Source organism: Oncorhynchus mykiss, chromosome 7 (assembly GCF_057628025.1).
Source record: "Oncorhynchus mykiss isolate SJ-2025 chromosome 7, ASM5762802v1, whole genome shotgun sequence".
NCBI classification, from domain to species: domain Eukaryota; kingdom Metazoa; phylum Chordata; class Actinopteri; order Salmoniformes; family Salmonidae; genus Oncorhynchus; species Oncorhynchus mykiss.
The window spans coordinates 52,889,273-52,903,819 of record NC_143028.1 but is presented as its reverse complement, the minus strand read 5'-3'; the positions used below and the strand labels follow the sequence as shown (position 1 = coordinate 52,903,819).

Genomic DNA, 14,547 nt, shown 5'->3' with positions numbered 1-14,547 from the left:
AAGAAAAACTAAGTGGCATGAGAGAGGAAGTTCTGGATTTGCCCCTAAATAGCCTCGTTGAGCATGTGATAGGCCTATCTAGTACACTAGGCAACTTTACAACACATGGTAGATTCCTTTAGGGGAGTGTCTAAATCTACAACTGGGCCCTGGCTAAAAACTCAACGCTTTAGACAGGGTCAAACGTGAAAAACATTTTGCAACCATGGTAGTTAGAAGACAGATTGACTGGTTACCATATAAGGCAATGCTGTGGAGCCTCCAGTTATTGATACAGGCCCGTCATTTTATGGCATCTAGAAAGGTCAACATTATTTTAAGTCTATGTAAATTATTTGATTGCTTGAGAGCTCATAAATGAAGAGAACAGTTCCCATCAACTGAAAATGTGACTAAACCTATACCAAAAGGATGTGAACGATTCACTCCACTGCCTCTGCTATAAAACTGAGTACAAACCTTTGTGAGGAAAGAATTTTAATAACATTTAAAATACTAATTTGTGGAGAATGAGTATCCATTACAATACTCTGCTCTTACTGGCACAATTACCATAGAACCGACAGTTATGGTTGAGACTAAAAATGCACATGCCCAGATACTGTGTGTGACTGTGTGAGAGAGGTGTTGCATCTCACGCATCTCAATATCTGCTGTGCTGCTCATGGCAATGGCAATTCACTGAGTATACCTTTAACTGTGGCTCATGCAATGTTTTTTTCCAATGCAGTGGAGTTAAATCAACAAATCACAGCATGGATGGGTACACTTCCTGCTTTTACTTCCTGCTTTGCTCCTATGGGTACACTCGCAAAGGCCGCCAGTCCACCCATTATGCCATCATTGATTTTAATGGGGACATCCATTATATTTATTCTATTTCTATGGCAGCACATGCAGTCCGGAGCGGAGAGGAGAGAAGAAAATGTGCCTCTTTTTTTATTGTTTTTATGATGACTGCTGTGGGCTCAGGCTTGCCTTTTTGAATACAGGCCCATTTGTGAAGTGTTGTATTACAGACAACTTTGTCAAACAAGCACATGAATAAATGTGATTAAACTGAACTTCAGAAAGAAGGATGAATGAACACGGATTGATTCATGGCGTCAGTCCCTCCACAAGCTCTCCGTATGTTCAATTACTGAGGAGATCTAGCAGTGGAACAGAGAGGATTGTTGTTAATAGGGAGAAGCTAAGCTAGCGGACCACCTAGCAGAGACTTCCCTGAGGGTGATCCCTCTCTGAACTATGGTGATCAGGATATCAGCATGCAGGGAACGACAGGCCAGCCACAACATGAAACCCCTGAGAAATGTACAGGACTGAGATATCTGGAGTAGAGGTCGACCGATTAATCGGCATGGCCAATTAATTAGGGCCATATTCAAGTTTTCATAAGAATCGTTAATCAGCATTTTTGGACACCGATTATATTGCACTCCACGAGGAGACTGCGTGGCAGGCTGACCACATGTAAAAGGAACCACCAGCTTTCATATGTTCTCATGTTCTGAGCAAGGAACTTAAACATTAGCTTTTTTACATGGCACATATTGCACTTTTGCTTTCTTCTCCAAAACTGTTTTTGCATTATTTAAACCAAATTTAACATGTTTCATTATTTGAGACTAAATTGATTTTATTTATGCATTATATTAAGTTATAATAAAAAAACTATTCATTGAGCATTGTTGTAATTGTCTTTTTTTTATATATATATATATATATTTTTTTTTTAATCGGTATCGTCCTTTTTTGGTCCTCCATTAATCGGTATCAGCGTTGAAAAATCATAAATTGGTCAATCTCTAATCTGGAGCAAATGAAGTCAAATTTATATTCATCCAACTTGAACTTAACGCCGTTCCGACTGTAGTCCTATTCCAATTAAATAAACAAAAGTAACAGAATTTTAGTAAGTACTGATAAATAGTGCAGCAACACACTAATCTTAAGAGATGGAAAGAAAACAAATTGAGATATAGCCTAAAGCCCTAAAAGTCTAGAAACAACAAACTGAACACCTGTCAAAACACATGGTGGTTCTCATAAACAACATCTGATTCGCAAACAACAACAAAAAACACACCAATGACAATATTCAAATTCACAGGAATACCAGTAATCAACTCAATGTCTTTCATTTTATACGCATCAGCAACCACAGCTAATGAAGTTAAGGAAACCCTTAACAAAGAGTTGCAGTCTGTTTTGGAATGGATGGCCAGTAATAAACTGGTCCTAAACATCTCTAAAACTAAGAGTATTGTATTTGGTACAAATCATTCCCTAAATTCTGGACCTCAGCTGAATCTGGTAATGAATTGTGTGGCTGTTGATCAAGTTTAGGATACTAAATGACTTGGTGTCACCTTAGATTGCAAACTGTCATGGTCAAAACATATAGATTCAAAGGTTGTAAAGATAGAGGTCGGACCGCTGTGGCGTTTTTGACACCACTCCACAAATCAAGCCCCGCAGGCTCTAGTTTTATCTTATCTTGAATATTGTCCAGTCAAGTGCAGCAAAGAAAGACCTCGTTAAGCTGCAGCTGGCCCAAAACAGAGAGGCACATCTTGCTCTTCATTGTAATCAGAGGGCTAATATTAATACTACACATGTCAGTCTCTCTTGGCTAAGAGTTGAGGAAAGACTGACTGCGTCACTTGTTTTTATAAGAAAGAATGTGCAGGAAATTCCAAATTGTTTGCGTCGCCAACTTACACACAGCACACACACTTACCCCACCAGACATGCCACCAGGGGTCTTTTCACAGTCCCCAGGTCGAGAACAAATTAATGGAAACGTACAGTATTATACAGAGCCACGAGTGCATGGAACTCCTTTCCATCTTATATAGCACTAGTGCAGAAAACCTGGTTTCAAAAACCAAAATCTCACAGCACAACACCTCTCCCCCATTTGACCTACTTGTGTGTATGTACTGACATGTGTAACTGATAGATACATTTTAAAACATTAACATGTGTATGTAAATTGTAAAGTCTTGCCGAATGTCGTGTTATACATGTCAGACCCCAGTTAAACTAGATGTCACCATTGGCGTCGGCTAATGGGGATCCTAATAAATCCAAAATCAAATGCCAAGTCATCAGATGAAACCAAGGTAGATACAAGCCAGAGAAGAGCAGCTGGCTATAGGAGAATCACACAGACAAAAGCATTCCTTCCCTAAACAAACTTCAGTCTCCTTTCTCCCGAACACAGCCAAGGTTTTCAGATCATGTACTGCATGCCCTTCTCACACTTTTGGGTTGTTTCTAGGCAGATGAATCAGTCTTGTTCAGACTACACCTGCACTCCCTGACACTGTTTACCAATGCCCTAGTCTCAGTGTAAACACTGCCGGACCAACTGCCCCGGGGGCTGAAAAGAGCAGCGAGGATGGACCAACATGATGGATGAGGTCAGCGGGTGGCTGGGGAGACAAGCAATCTGCTCTCCATTATATTGTATTAGACCTTCATTCCAAGTGTGAAACATTCATAAAAGGAGTAGAGTGGAGTTTGAGGTGTGAATGTAGCTAGTTAGATTTGTTGGTGACAAGCCAGTCACATTACTTCAAGTGTTTAAAATAATAATAAACAAGTGTGTAATGGTAATGTTTTTTTGCATATCCCAACTCCCCTGCAGGAAGTGGGGTCATGGCTAGGGTCACCATTGTACAGTATCCCTGGAGTAATTTGAGTTAAGTGCCTTGCTCAAGGGCACAGTGAAATATTTGTTAAAATGTTTTCAACTTGTCAGCTCTGGTACTCGAACAATCCACCTTTTGTTTACTGGCTCAATGCTCTAACCTCGAGGCTACCTGCCCCATAATATAGGCCTATAGTCAGAAAATAATTGCTACTGTTATTTTTCACTGTTTTATTTCTTTACTTACCTACTGTTCACCTAATACATTTTATGCACTATTGGTTAGAGCCTGTAAGTAAGCATTTCACTGTAAGGTCTACTACACCCGTTGTATTCCGAGCACGTGACAAATAAACTTTGATTTGATTTGAATTACCATGCACGTGACAATGGTGGTTGAATATATTTTGTCAGGTGCACCACAATATGCCTAACATTGAAAGGATGTTGGTGAATTATTTCATGAAACAATTTCAGTTACATTATTAAACGTGTTCTACAAAAACTTACACTGACAGTAAAGTCAACAAAAGCTACTGAACGTAATTCACATTGTTGAAGTCAATGAAAAGTTGAGTTGTGGTTTACACGTCGCCTGAAATCCAAAGGAGGGAAGGGGCGGAGCAGGCCGATTTTAGCGACAGGCAACCCAGCGCTTGTACTATTTTAACCATGGTGTGTGTGTCTGCAAGAAGAGGGGGTAGCGAGAGCGAGACCCCTTTAATCCCCGAACTAGTTTTTCAATCCAAAACATCCTGTAACTTTATTCTGCGCGCGGAACATCAAGCTGGCTAGTTAGTTAACAATGAAAATCGGAGTAATATTCATAGCTAGGTCGTTTAGCTAACTGTGGGCAGATAATGTATATGAATGTATATGCCTCTGTCGAAACGTAACACAGCACTTCCTATAAAAGGACAGATGGCATGCTAGCTGGCTAATATCCCTTAGCAGCCCCACCAAAAACGACCCATTCCTCCAGCTCGTCTCCGCGGCCTTACCATGTCTGCGGCGCTCAGTGACGATCTCGGAGAGGAAATATGCTTTACACGTACGTTTTATTGTGCTTGCACAACTTGTTCTTCTATACTGTTGTTGTTTTTATCCCCACCATGTAAATTACGTTTCTTTCGCCTCCCTCACGGAACCCAGCCCTGTCAGCGAATTAACTTCCTCAACCGGGTACAGGAAGGGGGATCGTCACTACTTACCACAGTCACAAAGTTATAAGCCCCACCCATTTCTATTAAAAAAAATGTTTTTACCTGATCTTAAACGTAACCCTAACCGTAACCACACTGATAACGTTGTGAATAACCATAACCTTAAATTAAGACCAAAAGTGACGTTTTATTTTTCATGAATTTTTACGATATGGCCAATCTGACCTTTGTGGCTGTGGTAAATAGTGGAAACACAGGAAGAGAGACGGTGAAAAAAGCGGAGATTGCATGTCCGGGTCACTCCACTCCTTCTCTGAAACAGCCAATCGGAGAGGAGTAAGTAAGGGATTGCCAAGTATGGAAAGGAGAGGAGTGGTGAATGGTAAAGAGTAGATAAACAGAGGGACGAGAAGAGGGCGATAGAGGAGGGAGGGGAGGGGAGGGTAGGGGAGGGGGTACCAATGATGTATACAAACCCTGGAATACAGAAGCAATGTATTGGCCATTGACCTGTGTTTGGTTTGCTAGACATGTTTGATGTAGCAATGTAAGTTGATTTTTGTATTATGAATAATAAAAATTGTTTTTTTAAATATATATATATTTTTTTTTTAATTTAAAAAAAAATGTATTGGCCATTGAGAGGGTTTTGAAGACAGCGGTCGGCCATATTGGCACTCCCCTGTAGGAGCAGTACCAGTGGTGCAGCGGTCTAAGGAACTGCATCTCAGTGCTAGAGGCATCACTACAGACCCAGGTTCTATTCCAGTCTGTATTACAACTGGCTGTGATTGGAAGTCCCATACGGCTGTGCACAATTGGCCCAGTGTTGTCCGGGTTAGGCTGTCTTTGTAAATAAGAATTTGTTCTTATAACAAATAGGGATGAATGGAATTCTACAGTATATTTCAATTAAATGTTTCAAGGACAAAATGACATGTATTTAAGTATTTTTGTTGTTGTAGTAACATTAGTGCTCGAAAAAAATCATAAGGAAAATGTTTTATACATTTGTTCATGTTTTATTTGTATGTTTCGCTCACATAATATAATGTTAAAGTATACATTAACGTGGGCTTATGTTGAAAATGATAGACCTTTCAAACGTTGTATGCATCTCAGCAACATTATCGGTAAGCGACATGATGCCTACTGTACCAAAGCGATTAAAACAGGAGTGACGTGTGTTGATATATAGGCTAACAGAATTGGTTAAAAAAGAGTTATGCATGCTAACATACTAGGCAATAATTAAGAGTAGGCAGAGTGATTTCTTTAGGTGAAATTTATATCAAACGTTTTACCATTGCAACATTGGAAGTAGGACTATGTCACATTCAACGTGGTTTTATGGAGCATGGTATAGAGTTCCATTCAATTTAAGGGCTTTATTGGCATGGGAAACATATGTTTACATTGCCAAAGCAAGTGAAATTGTGACGCCTGCTCCCGCTCCCTTTCCCTGGCACTCAAAGGCGCCAGGCACCCCAGCATTACGCACTCCTGCCACCATCATTACGCACACCTGCCTTACCTCATCACGCTCATCAGCGAATTATTGGACTCACCTGGACTTGTCAGTTCCCCAGCTCTGTTCCTAGCTGCTGCATTGATTGTCGTCTGTCTTTTTAAAATGTTTCATTTTTTAAATGTCACCTTTATTTAACCAGGTAGGCCAGTTGAGAACAAGTTCTCATTTACAACTGTGACCTGGCCAAGATAAAGCAAAGCAGTGCGACAAAAACAACAACACGGTGTTACACATAAACAAACGTACAGTAAATAACACAATACAAAAATCTATGTACAGTGTGTGCAAATGTAGAAGAATAGGGAGGTGATGCAATAAATAGGCCATAGTGGTTGAAATAATTACAATTTAGCATTAACACTGGAGTGATAGATGTGCATATGATGATGTGCAAGTAGAGATACTGGGGTGCAAAAGAGCAAGAGGATAAGTAACAATATGGGGATGAGGTAGTTGGGTGTGCTATTTACAGATTGGCTGTGTACAGGTACAGAGATCTGTAAGATGCTCTGACAGCTGATGCTTAAAGTTAGAGAGGGAGATATAAGACAACAGCTTTAGTGATTTTTGCAATTTGTTCCAGTCATTGGCAGCAGAAAACTGGAAGGAAAGGCGGCCAAAGGAAGTGGTGTCTTTGGGGATAACCAGTGAAATATACCTGCTGGAGCTCGTGCTACGGGTGGGTGTTGCTATGGTGACCAGTGAGCTGAGATAAGGTGGGGCATTACCAAGCGTAGACTTATAGATAACCTGGAGCCAGTGGGTTTGGCGACGAATATGCAGTGAGGGCCAGCCAACGAGAGCATACAGGTCGCAGTGGTGGGTAGAATATGGGGCTTTGGTGACAAAACGAATGGCACTGTGATAGACTACATCCAGTTTGCTGAGTAGAATGTTGGAGGCTTTGTAAATGACATCACCAAAGTCATGGATCGGTAGGATAGTCCGTTTTACGAGGGTTGCATCACTGCCTGGTACGGCAATTGCTCGTCCTCTGACTGCAAGGCACTACAGAGAGTAGTGCGTACGGCCCAGTACATCACTGGGGCTATGCTGCCTGCCATACAGCACCTCTACACCAGGCGGTGTCAGAGGAAGGCCCTAAAAATGGTCAAAGACACCCAGCCACCCCAGTCATAGACTGTTCTCTCTACTACCGCATGGCAAGCGGTATCGGAGTGCTAAGTCTAGGACAAAAAGGCTTCTCAACAGTTTTTACCCCCAAGCCATAAGACTCCTGAACAGGTAATAAAATGTCTACCCGGACTATTTGCATTGTGTGCCCCCCCAACCCCTCTTTTTACACTGCTGCTACTTTCTGTTTATCATATATGCATAGTCACTTTAACTATATCTACATGCACATACTACCTATTTATGTACATACTACCTCAATTGGGCCGACCAACCAGTGCTCCCACACGTTGGCTAATTGGGCTATCTGCATTGTGTCCCACCCACCAACCGCCTCTTTTACGCTACTGCTACTCTCTGTTCAGCATATATGCATAGTCACTTTAACCATATCTACATGCACATACTACCTCAATCAGCCTGACTAACCGGTGTCTGTATGTAGCCTGGCTACTTTTATAGCCCCGCTTGTAACGGCTTTCCTCCTCCTCTTCCGAGGAGGAGTAGCAAGGATCGGATCAATACGCAGGGTGGTAAGTGTCCATGATACTTTAATAATAACTGAACACGACTCAATACAAAAATAACAAAGTGAATGGAAACGAAAACTGAAACAGTCCTGAATGGTGACACAAACAACAAAACAGGAAACAATCACCCACGAAACAAAGGTGGGAAAAGGCTACCTAAGTATGATTCTCAATCAGAGACAACTAACGACACCTGCCTCTGATTGAGAACCATACCAGGCCAAACACAAAACACAACATAGAAAAACGAACATAGACAACCCACCCAACTCACGCCCTGACCATACTAAAACACAGACATAACAAAAGAACTAAGGTCAGAATGTGACACCGCTACTGTATATAGCCTGTCTTTTTACTGTTGTTTTATTTCTTTACCTACCTATTGTTCACTTAATACCTTTTTTGCACTATTGGTTAGAGCCTGTAAGTAAGTATTTCACTGTAAGATCTACACCTGTTGTATTCGGCGCATGTGACAATTAAACTTTGTTTGGCAGCATGAGTGAAGGAGGCTTTGTTGCGAAATAGGAAGCCGATTCTAGATTTAATTTTGGATTGGAGATGCTTAATGTGAGTCTGGAAGGAGAGTTTACAGTCTAACCAGACACCTAGGTATTTGAAATTGTTCACATATTCTAAGTCAGAACCGTCCAGAGTAGTGATGCTAGTCGGGCGGGTGGGTGCGGGCAGCAATCGGTTGAAGAGCATGCACTTAGTTTTACTATTTCTTAAATGCAGTTGGAGGCCACGGAAGCTGTCTTGTATGGCATTGAAGCTCGTTTGGAGGTTTGTTAGCACAGTGTCCAAAGAAGGGCCAGATGTATACAGAATGGTGTCGTCTGCGTAGAGGTGGATCAGAGAATCAACAGCAGCAAGAGTGACATCATTGATAGATACAGAGAAAAGAGTCGGCCTGAGAATTGAACCCTGTGGTACCCCCATAGAGATTGCCAGAGGTCCGGACAACAGGCCCTCTGATTTGACACACTCAACTCTATCTGAGAAGTAGTTGGTGATCCAGGAGAGGCAGTCATTTGAGAAACCAAGGTTATCGAGTCTGCCGATAAGAATGCGGTGATTGACAGAGTCGAAAGCCTTGACCAGGTCGGTGAAGACGGCTGCACAGTACTGTCTTTTATCGATGGCGGTTATGATATCATTTAGGACCTTGAGCGTGGCTGAGGTGCACCCATGACCAGCTTGGAAACCAGATTACATCGTGGAGAAGGTACGGTGGGATTCGAAATGGTCGGTGATCTGTTTGTTAACTTGGCATTCAAAGATTTTAGAAAGCAGGGCAGGATGGATATAGGTCTATAACAGTTTGGGTCTGCTCTTATTCTCCATGGACTTTACAGTGTCCCAAAACTTTTTGGAATTAGTGCTACAGGATGCAAAATTCTGTTTGAAAATGCTAGCCTTAGCTTTCCTAGCTGACTGAGTATATTGGTTCCTGACTTCCCTGAAAAGTTGCATATCGTGGAGGCTATTCAATGCTAATGAGAACGCCACAGGATGTTTTTGTGCTGGTCAAGGGCAGTCAAGTCTGGGGTGAACCAAGGGCTATATCTGTTCTTAGTTCTTCTTTTTGAATGGGGCATGCTTATTGGCGAGGAAAGCACTTTTAAGGAGTAACCAGGCATCCTCTACTGATGGGATGAGGTCAAAATCCTTCCAGGATACCCGGGACAGGTCGATTAGAAAGGCCTGCTCGCTAAATTGTTGTAGGGAGCGTTTGACAGAGTTGTTTTTTTTTTACCGTGGACCTGTTACGCACGCAGGCAATGAGGCAGTGATCGCTGAGATCCTGGTTGAAGACAGCAGAGGTGTATTTAGAGGACAAGTTGGTCAGGATGATATCTAAGAGGGTGCCCATGATTACAGATTTAGGGTTGTACCCGGTAGGTTCATTGATCATTTGTGTGAGATTGAGGACATCTATCTTAGATTGTAGGACTGCCCGGGGTGTTAAGCATGTCCCAGTTTAGGTCACCTAACAGTACGAACTCTGAAAATAGATGGGGGTTAATCAATTCACATATGGTGTCCAGGGAACAGCTGGGGTCTGAAGGGTGTCTATAACAAGCGGCAACGGCGGGAAACTTGTTACTGGAAAGGTGGGCACAGACCTGAAAGTCATGCGGACCTCCCGGTCGTGGCCGGTTACGACAGAGCTTGGGCGCAAACCCAGAGTCTCTGGTGGCACAGCCCTTAACCAGTGCGCCACCCGGGAGCACCTTGGCAGTTCTATCTTGTCGGAAAATGTTATAGTTAGGGATGGAAATTTCAGGATTTTTGGTGTAACTACTTCTGACGCTGTTCCTGTTCTGTTGCATGTCCGTTCTTTATTAAATGTTTAACTCCCCGTACCTGCTTCTCATGTCCAGCGTCAGTCCTTACAAAAATATATTGTAGGTGACTTATTTTCCACCATAATTTGCAAATAAATTCATAAAAAAATCCTACAATGTGATTTTCTGGATTTTTTCCCCTCATTTTGTCTGTCATAGTTGAAGTGTACCTATGATGAAAATTACAGGCCTCTCTCATATTTTTAAGTGGGAGTACTTGCACAATTGGTGGCTGACTACATACTTTTTTGCCCCACTGTATGTATATATACAGTGTTGTAATGATGTGCAAATAGTTCAAGTACAATAGGGAAAATAAATAAACATAAATATAGGTTCTATTTACAATGGTGTTTGTTCTTCTTTTCTACTGGAAATAGATCACAAATCTTGCTGCTGTGATTGCACACCGTGGTATTTCACCCACTAGATATGGGAGTTTATCCAAATTTGTTTTGTTTTTGAATTCTTTGTGTGTTTGTGTAATCTGCGGGAAATATTTGTCTCTAATATGGTCATACATTTGGCACGAGGTTAGGAAGTGCAGCTCAATTTCCACCTCATTTTGTCTGCCTTCGGCAACTTTTCTCAATAGCAAGGCTATGTTCACTGAATCTGTACATAGTCAAAGCTTTCCTTAATTTTGAGTCAGTCACGGTGGTCAGGTATTCTGCCACTGTGTACTCTCTGTTTTGGGCCAAATAGCAATCTAGTTCTAATTCTTTCCAATGTGTTAACTAATTATCTTTTTGTTTTCTCATGATTTGGTTGGGTCTAATTGTGTTGCTGTCCTGGGGCTCTGTGGGGTCTGTTTGTGTTTGTAAACAGAGCCCCAGGACCAGCTTGCTTAGGATTTTGATTATTAGAGGGAATCAGCCTAATTCTGCATTATTTGGTGTTTGACATTGTACACAGATGAATTTGTTTGCAGGATTCTGCATGCAGTCTCATTTGGTGTTTGTCCCATTTTGTGAATTCTTGGTTGGTGAGTGGACTCCAGACCTCACAACCATAAAGGGCAATGGGTTATATAACTGATTCTAGTATTTTTAGCCAGATCCTATTTGTTATGTCAAATTTGATGTTCCTTTTCGTGGCATAGAAGGCTATTCTTGTCTCTCAGCTCGTTCACAGCTTTGTGGAAGTTACCTGTGGTGCTGATGTTTAGGCCGAGGTATATATCGTTTTTTGTGTGCTCTGGGGCATCACTGTCTAGATGGAATTTGTACTCATGGTCCTGGGAACTGGACCTTTTTTGGAACACCATTATTTTTGTCTGACTGAGATTTACTGACAGTGCCCAGGTCTGACAGAATCTGTGCAGAAGATCTAGGTGCTGCTGTAGGCCCGCCTTGGTTGGGGACAGAAGCACCAGATCATCAACAAACAGTAGACATTTGACTCCAGATTCTAGTAGGGTGAGGCTGGATGCTGCAGACTGTGGTTGATTCCCTGATCCAACTCTACTGATCCACTGATCCCTGATCCACCTCAGACTCATATCAAACATCTCCAATCCAAAATAAAATCTAGAATCGGCTTTCTATTTCGCAACAAAGCCTCCTTCACTCATGCCGCCAAACTTACCCTAGTAAAATTGACTATCCTACCGATCCTCGACTTCGGCGATGTCATCTACAAAATAGCTTCCAATACTCTACTCAGCAAACTGGATGCAGTCTATCACAGTGCCATCCGTTTTGTTACCAAAGCACCTTATACCACCCACCACTGTGACCTGTATGCTCTACTCGGCTGGCCCTCGCTACATATTCGTCACCAGACCCACTGGCTCCAGGTCATCTATAAGTCTATGCTAGGTAAAGTCTATGCTAACTCAGCTCACTGGTGACCATAACAACACCCACCCGTAGCACGCGCTCCTGCAGGTATATCTCACTGGTCATCTGTTAAGATATTTTATCAAGGTTTAAGATAAATGATTAAATAATTCTACCCAGAAACTTAACCATTAGGATTAGAGGTTATGTAGCATGGACAAGGGGCAATTAGAAATGATAACCATTGTCGATGAAGGAATGTATGTGTGTACCGAAAGTAAGCAAAGAGAATCCTTAACCTATGTTTGAACAGACCCAGCTACAACTCTGTGGAGATAAAATAGGACAGCGAGAGCCCCTCCAGGTTTCCTGTATCTGGGGGGGACTGGAACTGTCAGCTAAGTGGTAATAAACTGTGGTGAGACTTCAGGAGATAATCCAGATATAGTGTGTAATGTATGTGCTTTAGTGGGTGGGAATGGACTTTTGAAGCAGCTTTGTCCTTGTCGGAGAGGAGGAGGGACATTTAAGACGCTATGACGTTATGTGTGATATACAGTGCCTTGCGAAAGTATTCGGCCCCCTTGAACTTTGCGACCTTTTGCCACGTTTCAGGCTTCAAACTTAAAGATATAAAACTGTATTTTTTGGGGAAGAATCAACAACAAGTGGGACACAATCATGAAGTGGAACGACATTTCTTGGATATTTCAAACTTTTTTAACAAATCAAAAACTGAAAAATTGGGCGTGCAAAATTATTCAGCCCCTTTACTTTCAGTGCAGCAAACTCTCTCCAGAAGTTCAGTGAGGATCTCTGAATGATCCAATGTTGACCTAAATGACTAATGATGATAAATCCACCTGTGTGTAATCAAGTCTCCGTATAAATGCACCTGCACTGTGATAGTCTCAGAGATCCGTTAAAAGCGCAGAGAGCATCATGAAGAGCAAGGAACACACCAGGCAGGTCCGAGATACTGTTGTGAAAAAGTTTAAAGCTGGATTTGGATACAAAAAGATTTCCCAAGCTTTAAACATCCCAAGGAGCACTGTGCAAGCGATAATATTGAAATGGAAGGAGTATCAGACCACTGCAAATCTACCAAGACCTGGCCGTCCCTCTAAACTTTCAGCTCATACAAGGAGAAGACTGATCAGAGATGCAGCCAAGAGGCCCATGATCACTCTGGATGAACTGCAGAGATCTACAGCTGAGGTGGGAGACTCTGTCCATAGGACAACAATCAGTCGTATATTGCACAAATCTGGCATTTATGGAAGAGTGGCAAGAAGAAAGCCATTTCTTAAAGATATCCATAAAAAGTGTTGTTTAAGTTTGCCACAAGCCACCTGGGAGACACACCAAACATGTGGAAGAAGGTGCTCTGGTCAGATGAAACCAAAATTGAACTTTTTGGCAACAATGCAAAACGTAAAAGCAACACAGCTCATCACCCTGAACACACCATACCCACTGTCAAACATGGAGGTGGCAGCATTGGGGTTTGGGCCTGCTTTTCTTCAGCAGGGACAGGGAAGATGGTTAAAATTGATGTGAAGATGGATGGAGCCAAATACAGGACCATTCTGGAAGAAAACCTGATGGAGTCTGCAAAAGACCTGAGACTGGGACGGAGATTTGTCTTCCAACAAGACAATGATCCAAAACATAAAGCAAAACCTACAATGGAATGGTTCAAAAATAAACATATCCAGGTGTTAGAATGGCCAAGTCAAAGTCCAGACCTGAATTCAATCGAATCGCAGCAAAAGGTGGCGCTACAAAGTATTAACTTAAGGGGGCTAAATAATTTTGCACGCCCAATTTTTCAGTTTTTAAATTTGTTAAAAAAGTTTGAAATATCCAATAAATGTCGTTCCACTTCATGATTGTGTGCCACTTGTTGTTGATTCTTCACAAAAAAATACAGTTTTATATCTTTATGTTTGAAGCCTGAAATGTGGCAAAAGGTCGCAAAGTTCAAGGGGGCCGAATACTTTCGCAAGGCACTGTATAAACTAATGTACATGGTATTTTAAGTAGAGCTCTCCGGAATAAACGCTATTGATTAATTTTGAGACTGATCTTTGTCCTACAGTGTATTTTATGCAAATAAGAACCTGACAAATTCTTGGAAACGGACAAAGTGTTTTGCTTTGTTATAATTGAATTGATTAATGAACACATAGGAATATAATTCCTCCAACATCATCCCCAAAGCCAACACCTCCTTTGGCCGCCTTTCCTTCCTGTTCTCTGCTCGAATTGCAAAAATCGCTGAAGCTGGAGACTTACATTTCCCTCACTAACTTCAAACATCAGCTATCTGAGCAGCTAACCGATCCCTGCAGATGTACATAGTCCATCTGTAAATAGCCCACCGAATCTACCTA

General features: G+C 41.8%; 1 protein-coding gene across 2 annotated transcripts in view; it reads right to left on the bottom strand.

Annotated features, from left to right (window-relative positions):
- The window catches only part of LOC110528073 (F-actin-capping protein subunit beta isoforms 1 and 2), a 32,212-nt gene extending 27,378 nt beyond the window's left edge, over positions 1 to 4,834 (bottom strand). For both annotated transcript variants that reach the window (XM_021609869.3, XM_021609870.3), the window contains exon 1: positions 4,660 to 4,834. In XM_021609869.3, the coding sequence (XP_021465544.1) occupies positions 4,660 to 4,662 (3 nt within the window). In that variant the 5' untranslated portion in view covers positions 4,663 to 4,834. The remainder of the gene's footprint in view (positions 1 to 4,659) is intronic.
- Positions 4,835 to 14,547: the final 9,713 nt, after the last annotated feature.